General features: G+C 42.4%; 1 protein-coding gene across 11 annotated transcripts in view; it reads right to left on the reverse strand.

Annotated features, from left to right (window-relative positions):
* LOC111246034 (uncharacterized) overlaps positions 1-15,848 on the reverse strand; it is a 130,001-nt gene that overhangs the window by 84,861 nt on the left and 29,292 nt on the right. The window contains exon 1 of one of the 11 annotated variants that reach the window (XM_022795225.2): positions 357-458. The exons of the other annotated variants lie outside the window; for them this stretch is intronic. Within the exon in view, the coding sequence (XP_022650960.1) occupies positions 357-443 (87 nt within the window). The 5' untranslated portion in view covers positions 444-458. Of the gene's footprint in view, positions 1-356; positions 459-15,848 lie in introns of those variants that run through there. 11 annotated transcript variants of the gene reach the window in all.

The following is a 15,848-nucleotide window of genomic DNA, read 5'->3' on the forward strand; positions in this document are numbered from 1 at the left end:
ATATATGAGATAGGTGTAAAACATGCGAGAGGTTTGTACAGAATCTTATCGCAGGGATCAAGCAAAGGCAAGCGCCAAAAAAGAATGGATTATTTAAACTTTATGATGATCATGTAGCTCAAATCAGTGGATTTCCAGTGGCCAACCAAGTTATGTGTCCGATATGTGTACTAATGTATGATAGATTGTATACGTTGTTTATTTTACGTTTGTAATGGAAGCGGGTCATATACTATGCCTGGTAGTAGAGTTTGTGCTTTCCGTTTGGCAACGTATGGAACTCTCATTAAGTGCACTCTCCCAGTGAGTCATGCACAAATCACTCTGGTTTGTTTTCAATGCCATTGGCAACCTACCGTCGATATATCCAGCAGAGCACGGACGTCCCGCCAAACACATAAAAGCACATAGATAAATACTAACCAGCCGAAGTACCACCACATGATTGGCTCTTCCGAATAAATCACTTTGAAACAAAGAAAGAACGATGCGACACACACTGCTCAGTCAATTACGCGGCAATTAGTTTCTAGCAGTACTTGAACTTTATTTAAAGTCAATCACAAAAGGCTCTACTAACGTTTGTTGAGGTAAAAATAAATATCACCAGTTATGTAGAGTATTGTTTCGCGGGGAATATTAACGTGTTCTTTCTTGGACCACCGACGCATCTTACGTTTAGTATCCAATGGTTCACAATTACAGGATTCGATGACACATACAAAACGATGCTACAGTTGACCTCCTTCATGCTGAACTTCATTTTCGAATAGCTGCCTTCCTTACAGCTATGTCAACTTCAGATTCTTTCCTGCATAATGCCGGTCTTGATTATTTCGTTGTACTCAATTTTGTGCACCAGAACCACCACAGCTACCCCTCAAATCTTTGTCGGTATAGGTGGAGTTATAGCTTCTTCTGTTGTGATCGCACTGGACAAGCCAGCGTAATTACCATGCAGCCTCTGCCCACCAGGAAATACTTCAAACGTGTTATTGTCGTTCTTCCGGTGTCGGAGACGACGCTGTTCAGCCGATCGGTCACTTATTGTTGTCGTCGAGGGGGATTTCGCTGCACATCTCTTTTGCTGACGCGCGAGTTAGCGGGCTCAGCGCATACGGTTTGCGCACTAATCGTCATCGTTGCCGATTACCAACCGATCAACTGGCGCCAGTGTTCCGATCGAACAATGAATGCTACTATCTATCGAATGAACATGATGTCGTGGATGTTGCCCGTGTGGGTAAATCGCGGCGATGTCTAGTTTAGCGCCGACGTTTGAGCTGGACGTTGCGTCGTTGGATGCTGCCGAAAGCCGGCGGCAGATCGTCGAACGTATGGCTACCCGCAGACTGTTACCGATACCAGCGATGTTCCCTTACTGATTAACGCTGTTTGCTGTTACGGCCGCGCCATACGATTAATCAATAACTACCACTACGAAGTGCAAACAGCAGGCTGGAGATAGGCACGACGAGTTAGCCACGCACTGATCGTCCTTGTCGGATCTGTTGCCTCATCAGCATTACCCGAGCAAGATCATCATCAACTCCCCGTCGGTGACCAGCATACGATTCATTACCCTGTAGTGGGTCGCACAGGATAGACTGCTGCGTCGCTGCCCCCGAGGTGACGCGCTAATTTTAACCCCTGTCTCAGGTTATCGATATATGCTGCCATCGGCAACGGAGAAAATTAATGATATGATCTTAACACGTTTAGATAAATACCGGCAGAGGAAAGTTGGTTCGCTGTCGTGTAGGACGTATCGGTATGTGTTGACTGTACGTAAGACAATCATAATCAAGCGATAAATGGTCAAACCTGAACAGGAGATGGGCAACTTTGCAACAATGAAACCTGATAAGCACAAGTCCTAAACAATGGCTAAGATGCAATGATCAAGGCACGCGTTCGGACGCTTGAATGTGTCTAGACGCAAAACCAGTAAAATAGTAGTCAGGATAGTTAGCAACATCGGTAACGTATGGCGGCATGCAACCGTCATTTATTTCCAATTAGCGTCGTACCGAAGTACCCTTAGCGTCACATAGAAGTACTGCTTTTCACAGTTGTGGTCTCCTGCATTAGGCCATGTTGCGTCATAGCAGCGTTTGATGAACTCGCCCTTCTTCGCGCCTTCTAAAAAGGTCCGCGTTAGGTTTAGACGATAAGAACCTAATTTGGGATAGTAAACAAGCCTGGAGTAATAACTTGCACGGGAATAAGTTAAGCTAACAACCGCAGGCGGAAGTAGCAGTCCTATATAGCGCGGATGGCACAAATAAATCTACGCGACCGAAATGAACATAGGTCAAACGAAATATAACTGAGATTCGATGTTTTAAAGGTACGCTTATCTGGTGAGACGTTAGTGGGTCGAATCGTCCACGGCAGTAGGGCACGGAACTGGAATGCCCAGTAATCTTACATCTGGGTTTATCGTACTGCTACTGGATTCTGTAAGTGTCAACTGTTGTCAAGTCTACGGCGAACTTTCTGGCCGGCGTAGGATGTAAGCAGTTGTGCAAAATAGCAAAAACTTAATAACCATCGGCGGGTGCTGTGTGGCACGCCGGGATGAACGGTGCCGCCGTGTTTCTTATATCGTCATGAAACAAGTCTGTGATGTTTACGAAAAGGCTCCAGACGAAAATGGACGCTGACAGCTCAATCGTTATTGGCCGCCGACGAAAAAAACACCGGAAGGTTGAACCAGGCTTAATTTAGGTCTTCAGTGGAAACAAGTGCGACAGACAATGAATTAAAGAGACGGTGTATTGTACACAGATCAGGAGAATGCAACAAAATTGATCTTGATTGAGAAAGCTTTACGTGGCCGGTTGCTTTTTCGGTCAAACACGTACGACTAGTGCGACATCAAGCGGATTTTTAAGAAGTTTTATGAAAGTGTGTGGCTACATCGCGTTGCCCCTTTTCTAGGGGGTACAGAAGACAAAACAGTGCTAATGAGATGCATCTCTATTGCAAAATGCTATTGTACCGCCATTGCGATAAATGGAAGAGTATATTTGCCGCCCACGAATCTTACATCCAGCTACGAACAATTTTCTGTAACTTGTTGTAATCAATCCGTTGAGTATGAAGTGTAGTGCGCTTTTATTGTTATGCCATGCTTTCTATCCTGTTTTGTCTTGGCAATATACGACCGCTTGCACATAAAATAAATGCCCCTGTATATAACAGCATCGTTATCCGCTTCTGAGAGCTTCGCAACTCCCAAAGCCGCCTTCATCTTTCGGCGTCTTTCGGTAGGTCACGGGTACAGTGCACACATTATATTGCATCTGCTACCCGCAGCCGCCAAAGTCGAGACAGCGCATGCGATTATAAGAACATTACAGGCATCGATTTCGGTGGCAGGGCCCAGAACCCCACGCAGAAAATGAATTCACTAAAAAAGGCGAATCCTGAAGAAATGCCAACGTGTTGTTCACACATTGGCCTCAGACTGGTTTTCGTGCGTATTGTGAGTCATCAAGTAAGCTCAGATGCTTTATGAGGATGAATGAAATCGTTACTGTTATTGCTAGTGTATGTGTAACTCCTATATTTACAAATTGTGGAGATATTCATTTCTGGTGGGGGGGGGGTCTCGGGGGCTGGGGAAGTGAAGTGTAGGTGGTCAACGACGACAACGAGTTTATCTAGCATGGGAGTGACGACACGGTAAGGCGGGTACAGCAGCATATTAAGCGATAGTAGTGGCTTACAGCGAGAAGGTCGTCTCTTTCAGTCGATAAAGGTTATTTACGATAACAAAATATGGCTTGATAGACCGATACACAGCACATCATAGAGGAATGAAGAGATGAATCTACGGAACAAATTTTTGCCACAATGAATGGACGTGGAAGAGAACTTTAACATTCGCAAGGCGAGTCCCGTACAATGAAAGATCGACAGTGAAACTGAAAAGTAGCCATCGTTTGCTACGACGATGGACGTCAGCGAGGTGCGCGAAACCACTGAAAACATAAGTTTCGTGCAGTTCGCGACCGGGTTTTTAACTTCAGCTAACGGTAAAAAAGTTCGAGAATGTTCTGTTTTGAACAGAAGTGGCTGGGCAGAGCAAGTGATGATCTCTTTCCCGTATGTTGGTAAGGATCTGTGTTCGCTTGGGTATGCTTTCTTACTTACTCCCGCCTACGGCCCCGCTGGGCTTTCCATTTCTGCTGCAAATCCTAAAGAAAAACTGGTGAGCCATGGGAATTTTTCGTTCGGCTATTTACTTTCTCTCGAGGCAGTTCCTTGAAGTAACGAAGCAGCGAAAAAGCGGAAACATGCCGTATAGTCACTTGATCAAACAAAGAGTGTTATCTCTGGGTCACAACGGGACAGTACCTTTTTTTTTTTTCTTATACTGCTATATTATGCATTGAAATTTGAGGAAACAAACAAAGAAAACTTACTGAAGTGGCTATACAGTACAATGATTTTTTTTTTTTATATACTGCTAGTATCACAGGTTAGCCATAGTTGACATAGTTTTAACACAGACTTAGAATATTTTGAGATAATTTAAAGGGTTAACGACGTATAGAGTTTACAGTCGGCAGTTATGTCAGGCGATAGCCATGATAGGGCGTTAGGCTTTAAGCAAAACAATTTTTTTTTATTGTCGATCAAACACTTGTCGTTCATGTCGAGCCTTAAACGCCTATATTATTGATAGGTCCACAGTGTTTACTTTAAACCAAGTCATCCTATGGCGCGGAGCCTAAGTCACATCACTGTTTCGGACGTTTTTCTGATGAGTCAACGATACATGTGGGTATGTAGGTCTGTTACTGACGTGCGACATAATTTCGGTGTGACAAACTTTGATATTTATTTCGATCGAAACTTCTGCCTGATCCTATATACTTGTTGAAATTATACATATAGAAGGAAAAGAAAGAGAAAGCAGCCTCTATGACAAGAATGAATTGTGTGAATAATATTGTATTAATAACCTTTGTTCGCACTTCGAATTATATTTAAGTAGTGAACAGTAACAGTGGCGTTTCTACATGTTAACAGGCCGCCTACACATGACTGTCAATAGTAAGGCGCTGTCTGCAGTTACATTTGATAAAATGGCAATTACGAGTGTTTTTCAGCAAAATCCAAAATATAATAGAATTCGCTTCTACTGTTAAAAGAAATTTAACTAACTTTTTTTTTCTTTTTTAAATTGATTTTTCCATGAATGCTACATCAGGACTATCAGGACATTCAGGGATAGTGAAGATGTCAAACATGTGCTGGTAAAGCGACCTGCTGAATATCATTTATAGTAATTCTTCTGTAAGAGTTACGTTCTTATAATGAGCCTGATTATTCCTACTAGTTGAATTTGGTAAATCTAAATACCGCTATCGTTTCAACATTGAAACTGTACTTTTCTAGCGTATGTGCGCCAGGATGTCCTGCACACAGCTTTTCCTCTTAAGACTGTTCGAATACAATGTATGAAACATGCAGGCGAGTATCTGCATAGCTAAGTTTCGCCAAGAGCCTACACGCACCTTTATGGATTTAATTCATCGAATAAAAAAGTAAGAAAACAGTTATATATACATAATAAATGTGGAGCTGTACTGGAAAACGTAAAAATAACACCTTTTTTGAAGCCTTCAGCGGAACATTGCAGAATTTTACAGAAAAAGCCTTGACGATTCCAATAAATTGTGACAGGACGTGATGATTACAGGAAAAGTTACCGAAAAGCTTTTTTTACCAAACGAGAACATTTACTCCTACCATATTATTTCATATCACCGGATCTATGATAGGACAGGAACAACAAATACCTGGCTTTTCGGAAACCCTCTTTATGCCGCACACCGTCATCGATTCTTTATGACACTTCACAGCGCAGTGGACGTAGAAACACCAGACAAGACAGCGATCCGACCTTACGTTTACCATAAACAAACGTACATATCTTTGTTTTTATTTTAGGAATAATTAAGCAGTCACATGAAAGAGCTTTTGTTTCTGACCTTCGTTTATCATTTAGTTGTCTTTTCGCCTAATTAAAAGAGTGGGTGGAACCAGCATCAGTTTTGTTTATAAACGATTTTTTTTCCATTGTATTGGCGCCTAACAAACAAACGTTTACTCACACTCTTGGCTGCCATCTTTAAATACAAAAAAAAAAAAAAAAAAAAAAAAGAGGATCAACCTGGAGCTTTGTAATGGCCTACCGAATGTTCACCTCACATCCTTTAGGTTATTTAACCCCCGTCTGTTCAGCACTGAATCTGAGGCCCCCGGTACTATATCAGCAGAAAGCGAACTCGCCGTTTACGTTCACGTTGGCGTGGCGAGCGACCGTTTTGAGGTCGCGTAAACCAACGAACGAAACAGAGATCGATAAATGGCTGCTACTACTTTCACTTCACCCGGCCTTTCCGTTCGTACCTTCTAGGGTCCCTTCTTTCGCAGATAGATAGGCAATGACTCCTTTGAGAAAAGATCTTATCTACTAAGCTTCACTTGCTATCGCCAATCGATCGTCAACATTCATTTTGCCTTAGGACGTTTGCCTACGTATGGGGGCGAATAACAAAAACGATAAGGGCGCTGTCATCGTCCACTTCTTCGTCACGAAGTGGAAATATCTCTAGCTCCATTTAGCCACCGACAGGACACCGTTATCGCTGGAGACAGTGCTAAAGGCACACCTACAGAGAGCGATGGCCGCATCGGAAACACAAAGAAATGCAAAAATCCTAACGGTTAACCACTTTGCTTAAATTGGGTTTATGGAAAAGCCGCTGTGGCTTAGTTCTTGCATTTCGTTCTGATATAATTACTATAAAAACGCAACTATATATTATAGTATTATATTGCTAAAGCTCTGTGTGTTTCATAAATGAAGCTCTGTTTAGCTTTCAAATTTCATTTCGTTACAGCCAAAACTATCTAAAACAAATACAATAGCAGAGGCATTTTTCGAAAGATGCCCCTGCCATTGTTATGTGGTATGATAGATTTTAGGGCCACCAATAAGCAGCTTTAAGGAGACTCGCAGGCAAACAGAAAGGACCGTCATGCTTAAGGCACGTCGAATTGCCGAGCTGTCCTGACACGGCTGCTTTGACCTGCTACCACATTGTTTGTACGATATCTGATTACTTCCAAGGGACAACTTCTATTACAACGACAAGGCTGAACTACCGCTTTATAGAAAGTTAAACTGAAAACAGTACATTTATTAATTAACTTAAAATATGCGCTAGTTAAACCTTAGATATTTAGGAATACCCACGCACTGTTATCTGTATTGTGCTGATCAACAAGTATAACCAGACATTCGATATCGTATAACTTGCTTGTAAGGCATGATGCCCATTTTTAAGTTAGCATATGAACTTTTTCTTTCGCCAGCCATTATCTGACAGGTGCTTCTACAACTAGAGAAGGGTTTTAACAACAAAACGAAGAAGAAGGATAATTGCATTTTGATAGACGAGTACGATTCTGCTACTACTTTACTAGACAAAGTAAATTCGGTCGAATTTATCAAACACGACAAGACGATGTCAATAGAAATGTATCCTCTCGAAATAGTCGGTAGCCTTGTGGATCCGAAGCGATCATTTCTGAGGAAGCGACCGCTTCGAGTCCTTTTGTCGAGTTCCTGCTCAGCTATCGATACGTCGAGGTCAATCATTAGAAACTGATTAAATCCCGTGTATTAATTAGAAGTGAAACATTCTACATAGCGAACATGTACGTTTGAGGATTTTCAGCTCCTGTCTTTGATGTCCCCAACACCAATATGAGTGATTCTATTCAGGAATAAGCCTTGCTTGCTATAAAGTATATTGGCTAAGCGTATTGCCAGTGAACCACTTTTGTTGATAGTTAATTTAATAGGTTTATAAATAAATATCATTCTAAGTATTACCGTATCATCTTATATTCTTTTTTTTAAATATTGTATACATAAAACTGAGCTTTATTTAATTATTCACGGTCTGATCCGATTGACTAAATTCATTCGTGAATGAAAACAAACAATCGTTTAGGTCGAAGGTCCCTGTTAGAGCTACAGGTATCGTTCCGATAGACAATCGAATCCCAGCGAAGATTGCCGCAGAGCCTCAAATATCATTTCGGCCTAATGCTTCACGCAGTGAAAATAGGCCCAACAAATTCTAATCGTCGGCACTGTCAACTTTGATGTTGCTTGCCTCGCCCAGATTATTTGACTTATCTCATGTTGCCTTCGTCGTGAAGACGCTGAGCAATTTTTAAACTCATCTGCGTTTCTTCTAATACATTTTCTTCTCATCCGCAATTAGCTCTATCATACTATTCCCGTGTGGTACAGCCTTATAGTTATTCGTTTCAAGCTACGAGTCATTTCGACGAAGATGTGTTTAACCAGTCGTATCCAGATCTGTTTTCTCTCTTCTAAAGCAATTTGTATGTTGAGTTGTCGCGCGGAGAGCCGACGCTTGTCAGATCCTGTTCCTAAAGGTTTTATGAAACTATTGCAATGATAATTATGGACATCACAGGAGTATTGCTTGCACAGTCCATGGCTGCGTCAGCAGAAGGTAGAGCACTTAGATGTCCTTTACCAGCAGCATTTTATGTTACTACTTTAAAGTTGTGTGCTGTATGATGTTAGATCGGCTTGTCCTTTTCGTCGAGACACGGATCGACGTGAGGCTACATACGAATCCAGAGAGGCCAATGTCACAGTGAGAATGAGGGGTCGCATCGCTTTCATCGGTCGCTAGGGAAGCCAATCAAAATAGACGTCCACTTCTGGTTTTTGCTGGGAGAACGGCTGAGTCAATAGGACTGAACTGTTTTAGATGAAATGGCACTCAATGGAGTGAAGTTGTCCTGATTCTCCCACTCTTCTACGACGAAGATCAGATATTCACTTCGAGGCGGCCTGGCGATAACGGCGTCCGAATCGCGACGACCGGTGGACAGCTGCGGCCAACATGTTGTTCTAGGAACGATACGCCAACGCACAATAGCAACAGCAGGTCGCGTCATTCATTGATCGTTCGAAAAGTTGCTACTAATATTAGCCTAATTTTTCTCGTCACTGCTGTTGTTGCTTGGTGTAACTTGCCTAGAACTTTGGCCAATAACATGGTAACCTGTGCAGAAGCTTTTTCGATAATGTACTACTCTGTATGTTATAACGGGTAAGCACATAGCAAAATAACTATTAAATTAATTACTCATTCATCTACTGTCTTTAAGTCCATTATCAATAAAGTCGACATCCACGAACAGAACGCGTTAGCTATTACCACTTCAGCTCAGCATCGCCTTCGTGCAACTTAGCATTTACTTGTTTTTGTCTATCTTTTTCTATATACATACTCTGACAAACTGCTGTACCCGTTTATAAAGCAAACACAGCCTGTTTATTATGCCCAATTAGTGACGACGGGAAACGGAAAGGTGGTCAGCAGCCGGCTTTCCTAAAATTGCTCATTTCACACCGATGTTACACGCATCGTCTAAGCATGTATTTGCTATAGCGAATGAACGCACATCTGTGTAATGTTTCTGTTTGAATTTTTAAGTATAAGACCTGTATTGGAATATCATCGCATCAAAAAGCACAAGACAAAAACCTACGAACGAGTGACTTGGTGACCCTACCCTTTCTACCAGTACCTCAAAGCAGATACACAAGTGTTTATACATTTATACAGCGCGTATGCTATGGATCAGCATCTCTCACTGGCTACGGGGCGCTGTAGATGGTCAATGGTCAATAGAGATGGCCAGTTCACCGTTATCCTTACGCACGCATGTAACAGGTTACGGGCGACTGGTTCTAGTTAGTCCGACCTGGCACTCCAGAATCCTTCACGACTTCGAACAACAGAGAAACCGACAAAACTCACTGTTCGCCCTGATTACCAGCTGAAGTGAGGGTGGTTGGCGCTGACCGTGGTTTTATGGAACTATGCGATAAGCTGGCGTACCCCAAACTCGTATTTAGCCCCCAGACATTATTGCCATCGGCACCACCACAGTTCGGTCCGGGCGATGAAACCGACCAATATCAACATCAAGGCGAGGCCAACTAAGAACGTAAGTAGGGTTGTCTTGGCTATTTGACGGTTAATCTTGGCCATTTGGAGATAGAGCAGTGAAGACGAAGCAGGCAGGCAAGAAAGCCAAAGAATGAAAAAAGACAACGACGTGAAGAAGCGTCCAGCCGACGCCCTATCCACTGGCGCCAATCGACAAGGAGTCCATGAAACGATCGGCCAGGCACAGGACGCGCTAAGCGTTCCCTCCTCTCAGAGAGCCAACGAAAAACGCCATCGTTCTTAACGATGGAAATGATGAAATGCCATTATACCGCCAATTTCACTGCTGTTGTTTTTCTGGTATACTCAGGATATACATATCTGGTATACAACGCCCTGGAGAAGTACGATGCGTCCGGAGTGAACACAGCAAAGTTGAAGTCTCGTGCAATACGACAAAATGGCAGAGCAACCCACCCTGTAGTCGTATGAAATTACGGTCTTCCATGATGAATACAAATGACGATCAGGATCCATGATAGGATTTTGGATAGGTCAATGATAGGATTTTGAAGAGAGACGTAGGTGTACATCTAGTAATAAAAAGTCCTGTAGTAATATATGGCTTATGGTAATATATAGAGAAAATTCTGAAATAAAAATGGTGATTATTTAACCGTTTCGTAGAGGCCAAGATAGGTGAACGGTGTTGCTCATCAGGACGTGTCGTAGCGGGACTACAACAAGCACTAGACGTCATAAATATATATGCTGCACACTTGAACGAAACCGATATGTTGGTATAATAAATTAAACAACTTTAACAACGAACACTGCAAAACCTGAATAACATTTACATCCTGTTCATAGATCATTTATTATATCGCTCAGACGATAGAGTTCTGCGCTTAGGATACCGAAAAATCGGCGTATAAAGCCGAATTAAAAATTCAATCCTTTGGCTCCAAACGCTAAAGCTCTCTTCAGTGAGTTAATGCGCGGTTGACTGATCCCTTTGGTTTTTTTTCTACTTTAAATGAAGTTTGATAAATTGTATTTTTGTAAAAAAAAACGTTTGTTTTTTTGACAAATGTAAATTTGACAACAAGTGTACTTTATTTTCCTGCTTACTCGGTCACCGGATCTAATTTTCGATAGATATTCACCATATAGGTTCGATACGAGTGTATAATGCTAAGAACCCGGCTAAAGACTCGTGCCTCGCTTCACGCGCTGCTATGGAAACGGAGACAGACACAAAAAAAAATAAAAGAGAGTTCTAGCAGCGAAAAAAAAAGCCAGTTCATGACGTAATTTTTCTTTGCCCTTTCGCCACTCGACGCTGTTTGAACCAACGAAAAAGAGAATCCAATGAGCGACTACATAATTAGAATTGAATTTGGTTGAAGACGGCCATGTCAGTTGTTAGTCTTCCTTCTACTTTGTTCACTGTCCCATTGTGTTAACTCTTCAGGAATATATATATATATATATATATATATATATATATATATCGCAAAAAAACAGTTCCGTTTAGAGCGACGAATCCTCACTACAGAATCGAACAGAATCAAATAGGACAGATGGGTTTAATGTAGAGAACGGTACAGCACGAGGATAATAACTTAACCGTTTAGGCCAACCCATGCGTCTAAGTTTCTGTACGGCCTGCTCGTATCGGAAACATTTAATCGTCTTCGTAAACTCCCTGACTATTTGCACTAGATGAAAAGCAACTACTCGATAAAAGAACCTTAGTAGGACCGTAATCAACATGAATGTCTGAACTGTGCAAATCTATGTATTTCAAAGCGCTATATATGTCATGGACTATGGAAGCAATAAATCTTCGTCATCTTAATAGATAATAGATAAATTAAAACTCGATTCAAATACTTTCTCTTAAAACGCTCATTCTACAGCGTTTAAGCTGATCTTCACGTTAAGAAGCCCAACTTTACACGACGTCCCATTCATTATCAATAATCAGTCAGTAGCCGAGCGGAAGACTGTGTACTGCCAAGTTCCGTACGCAACTTCTACAACGTTTCAAGGATAAACGATAACTCTGATTTAGCCGATTAGCTGACCTGATTTGAACAAACCAAAACTCCATCTAGTTCACTTATTACTACTGCAAAATAATTCGAGAACAAACTGTGCTATATGGAAAAATCATTAAGTTACTGCTGTGATAATTGTCAAGCAGCAAAGGTTCTAGTTGTAGTATTAACTATAGTCGGACAGAAATGATCGTGGCAAGAACTGTAGCCTCTGGAACGGTCAGAGGACCACTTCTTACCAATGAATAGTAGACCTAAATATTTGCCTACTTCTTATGGCGACTGCATCTCGCCAAGCATGAAACACCCCAGATAACGGGCGAGTGATTGATTTGTCTGTTGTTACTTTCATTTTGCTTTTGGGCTCCGAATCCGTCTTTCACCTCCCATCTAATTGTCCCGTTTTGGTCCACGTGACTAGCAAATTTTAAGGCGAACAAAAAACGTTCTACATATTCATATACAGTTATAGAAGCCGGTTCTCGGAAGCAGCTCGACGCATATCCGCCGGCACACGTATCTATGTGGCATCTTGTCATGGACCATTTCGTTATGCTTGCTCCACCTACACAAGCAGGACGTTTGACAGAAACACACGTTGTCTCGTATAGATGGAAAAAAACTGTTTTTTTTTTTTTGCCTTAACTTTAGCTTCCTCGTATGGGTAAGTCGCGGGTCTTTCCTGCGTAAGCTTTTCTCTGTGCGGCTCGGCCGCCGAAGCGAGGGAAACAAATGCTTCGCACTTCTATCTATTTTCTGCGTGCTCGCTGTTGTATATTTTTGTTGACTGGATCAGATCAAACCGCGGTTATCACACCACGAATTTTTAGTACCCCTCTTAAAATGACCTCGCTAACTCCCCGCTGATCACGACAAGATACCGCTACAAGATCTAAGATCTTCAAGAAGCTTCGAGAAAAACAACTATCAATGCAACGGCAGTGCAGCCCGACCCAGTCTATAAACGACTCACAGAAAGCAGTATCTAGCCCTCCAGATAGTCGTGTGTATTTGAGTAAAAAGTTTCGCGAACAGAAACAAGCAATAGATAGATAGATAGATCCGAGCGAGTCGGACCGACCGACGACTCAACCAAGGGACGACTGCCGTCCAGAGAACCAACGACCACCGTCCTTGCCAACGACTGATAAAAGTGCCCTTTGCCGTTCTTTTGTCGCTGTCGCCGTCGGATGTACTGCTACTGTTGCGGTGAGTTCTACTTGTGATGCACTAAATATGGGGCGAGTCTGTAGGATTCTGAGTGTGGCGCGAAAAAGAGCATTGCTCATCGACTTTCCTCCGCAGGGAGCAGCAGCAGTAGCAGCATCTCGTGTCGTCGTTGCCTCCGTCATCTTCAGCACCACGACCAACAAAGCTGAAGCTCCGATAAATTGAATCTGCGTAGATACATTACAGTTCTGGTTACGACACCCAGAGTCAAAGGAACCAAAACGGACTCTATTCACTGGTAGCGAAAGTAAGTAATCACAAGGGAACACCGCAAGCGTGCCGGGTCTGAACGATAGGTTAAGCCTGAACGCGGCTGAGAAACCTGGGCGCCGGCCGAATAACTGTTATGGTAATTGCTAACAGGATATCACTAATTATAATCGTTCAGCCATGAGAGAATCGAAAGGATGCCAGCGAACTAGGCAAGCGTCACGTCGGCAGTCAGAATCAACGTGGATCGGGCCGACAGCGCTGCCGTTGCTTATAATAGCATCTGCCCACAAAACGCATGGTTTACACAGAAATAACACCGTTCTTCTCTAGAGACGGCAGTTAACGGGCTAGCGCATATCGCGCTGCTCAGTAGCAGGTTAACGCTAAACAATTCCTCCCAACAAAACCGCCTAGGCAGGTGGCATCTCCCCGGCGCGTTCGATTTCGCTTTGAAAACTATCAAATAAAGCAGTTGTCTTTGCATAAAACGAGACGGAGAAGGAAGAGGGGCAAAGACGTTGGGTTTACTTTAGATTTGACGCCCCTTACATTGAAACTCAAAAGAAGTATCGTTATCGTTTTTGACCAAAACTTTTGTTCAGAAATAGTGATTCTGAGCCAGACTTTTTTCGTCGTTATTAACGAATTGAGCTTTCAGCTAGGCCAAATACGTATGTGTGTCAGTTTAGAAAAAAAAAAAAAACCTGTCGCTGTTAGTCTCAGCTATCAGAAATAATAAATCTACAGTATTTATATAATCGTTTTCATAATATGTAACTTTGTTACAAATTAAGCCGTATACTCAGGCATAGCTAAACTCGTGAGCTATAAACACGTATCAGCTTAACAACTTTCCATGTTGCGAAATTTCAAATTGGCATTTCCCATTATTGGGCTATTGTTCTCGTAACATCAATTGTTAGAACCTCCAATTAAGAAGCTCGATGACCACTTTTTGGCAGGGAATAGCTCACTATACAACCGCATCAGTTAAGCCAATTGTTTCGGTCGCGCAGCGCATTCTTCTGACCGACAGTCGTGCTGGCCCAATCCTGTACCAACAGACCCAGACTATCTAAAAACACTATTTATACCGTTATTAATAGCTGATATTGAAGACCCTCTACTTTAATGAATAGCATGGGAAGCTGAATTAGCGCTGTCTGGTAAACAGTGACCCTAAAGCGTTTCCGTTCTCAGTAGCGGTTCCATCTACGGTGCCGATGTCTGACGCCCCAATAGCCAGTTGATTCGAGAAAGGGTCAAATTGATACGTGCGCTGAAGTTAAAACGTTCAGCCAGGACCATCAGGTGTCGACGGACGCAAGCGCTCATGACTTTTTAAAACCCACAAAATCGTATTTTTTTCTATTTTCCAAATTAGTCAATGTCTCAATAGCATTTCTGTCAGATTCATCGGCGATTCAGGCGGTCAGTCGTTCATTAAGATAAGGCTAGCAGACCTGCTCGTCGACAAAATATTCTGGGACTCGTTTAGAACTTCTACTCCTGCGAAAGCCCGAGGCGACGGGCGAAAAGAGCGCTCATCGAGAAGGTTAATCTTTCGATGGATTATATCAGTTTTTCATCCTCTGTTGAGGGTATCTGCGTATACCTGCTTAGCTGAAATTTGTTTCAGTTCTACACGCCGCTCAGCGCGTTACGTCATTTGGTCACGAGAGGCCACTCGTTTGCTTCCCTTGTTGAGATCCTCGACGTGTTTCTTTCTAATGGGATCCGATCGCAGCTCGAGCCTTTGTCCTATCACTTGGTGCGCCATTGTTTGCGAATTGACTCGTCGCAGGCAGGTCTTGATAGCTAGCTATAGATTGTGTCAATTATGTTGATGTATAGTCACGAAAGTCAACCTTTATTTCGAATCAATTCGGTTGTCCTGCTGATAGAGAGATCTAAACAAAATAAACATCCTTGTTATTGATCGCTCCTTCGAGGACGCTTCACGTTATTGATAGGTGCGTTTAAGCAGCTGCTAAACGCCTATTCTTGCTTCGTTTTGATATAGCAATTCTTTCCGTTGAGTACCTGACCTGACGATGTACATCCGTACATTATAGACTTGCTAGTCTATCACGTTGACGTAACTGTATTGTGGTGCCTCGTTCAAACAAAACGTTATTTTATTGGTTTAGCTGGCCATCAGCTAACAGGCTATGAAGTTTAGCAGAGTATTCGATAAGATGGGACCACACAGCCTTGTAAAAGAGAGCAGAATCACATGTGAAGCGCACGAGGGGCTTATATTATAGGCGAAAATGAATATGCTAAAAGTTTTTTTTTCCACATTTCGATA

The sequence above is a fragment of the Varroa destructor genome, unplaced genomic scaffold, assembly GCF_002443255.2.
Source record: "Varroa destructor unplaced genomic scaffold, Vdes_3.0 BEIS01000002.1, whole genome shotgun sequence".
In the NCBI taxonomy this organism is placed as follows: Eukaryota; Metazoa; Arthropoda; class Arachnida; order Mesostigmata; family Varroidae; genus Varroa; species Varroa destructor.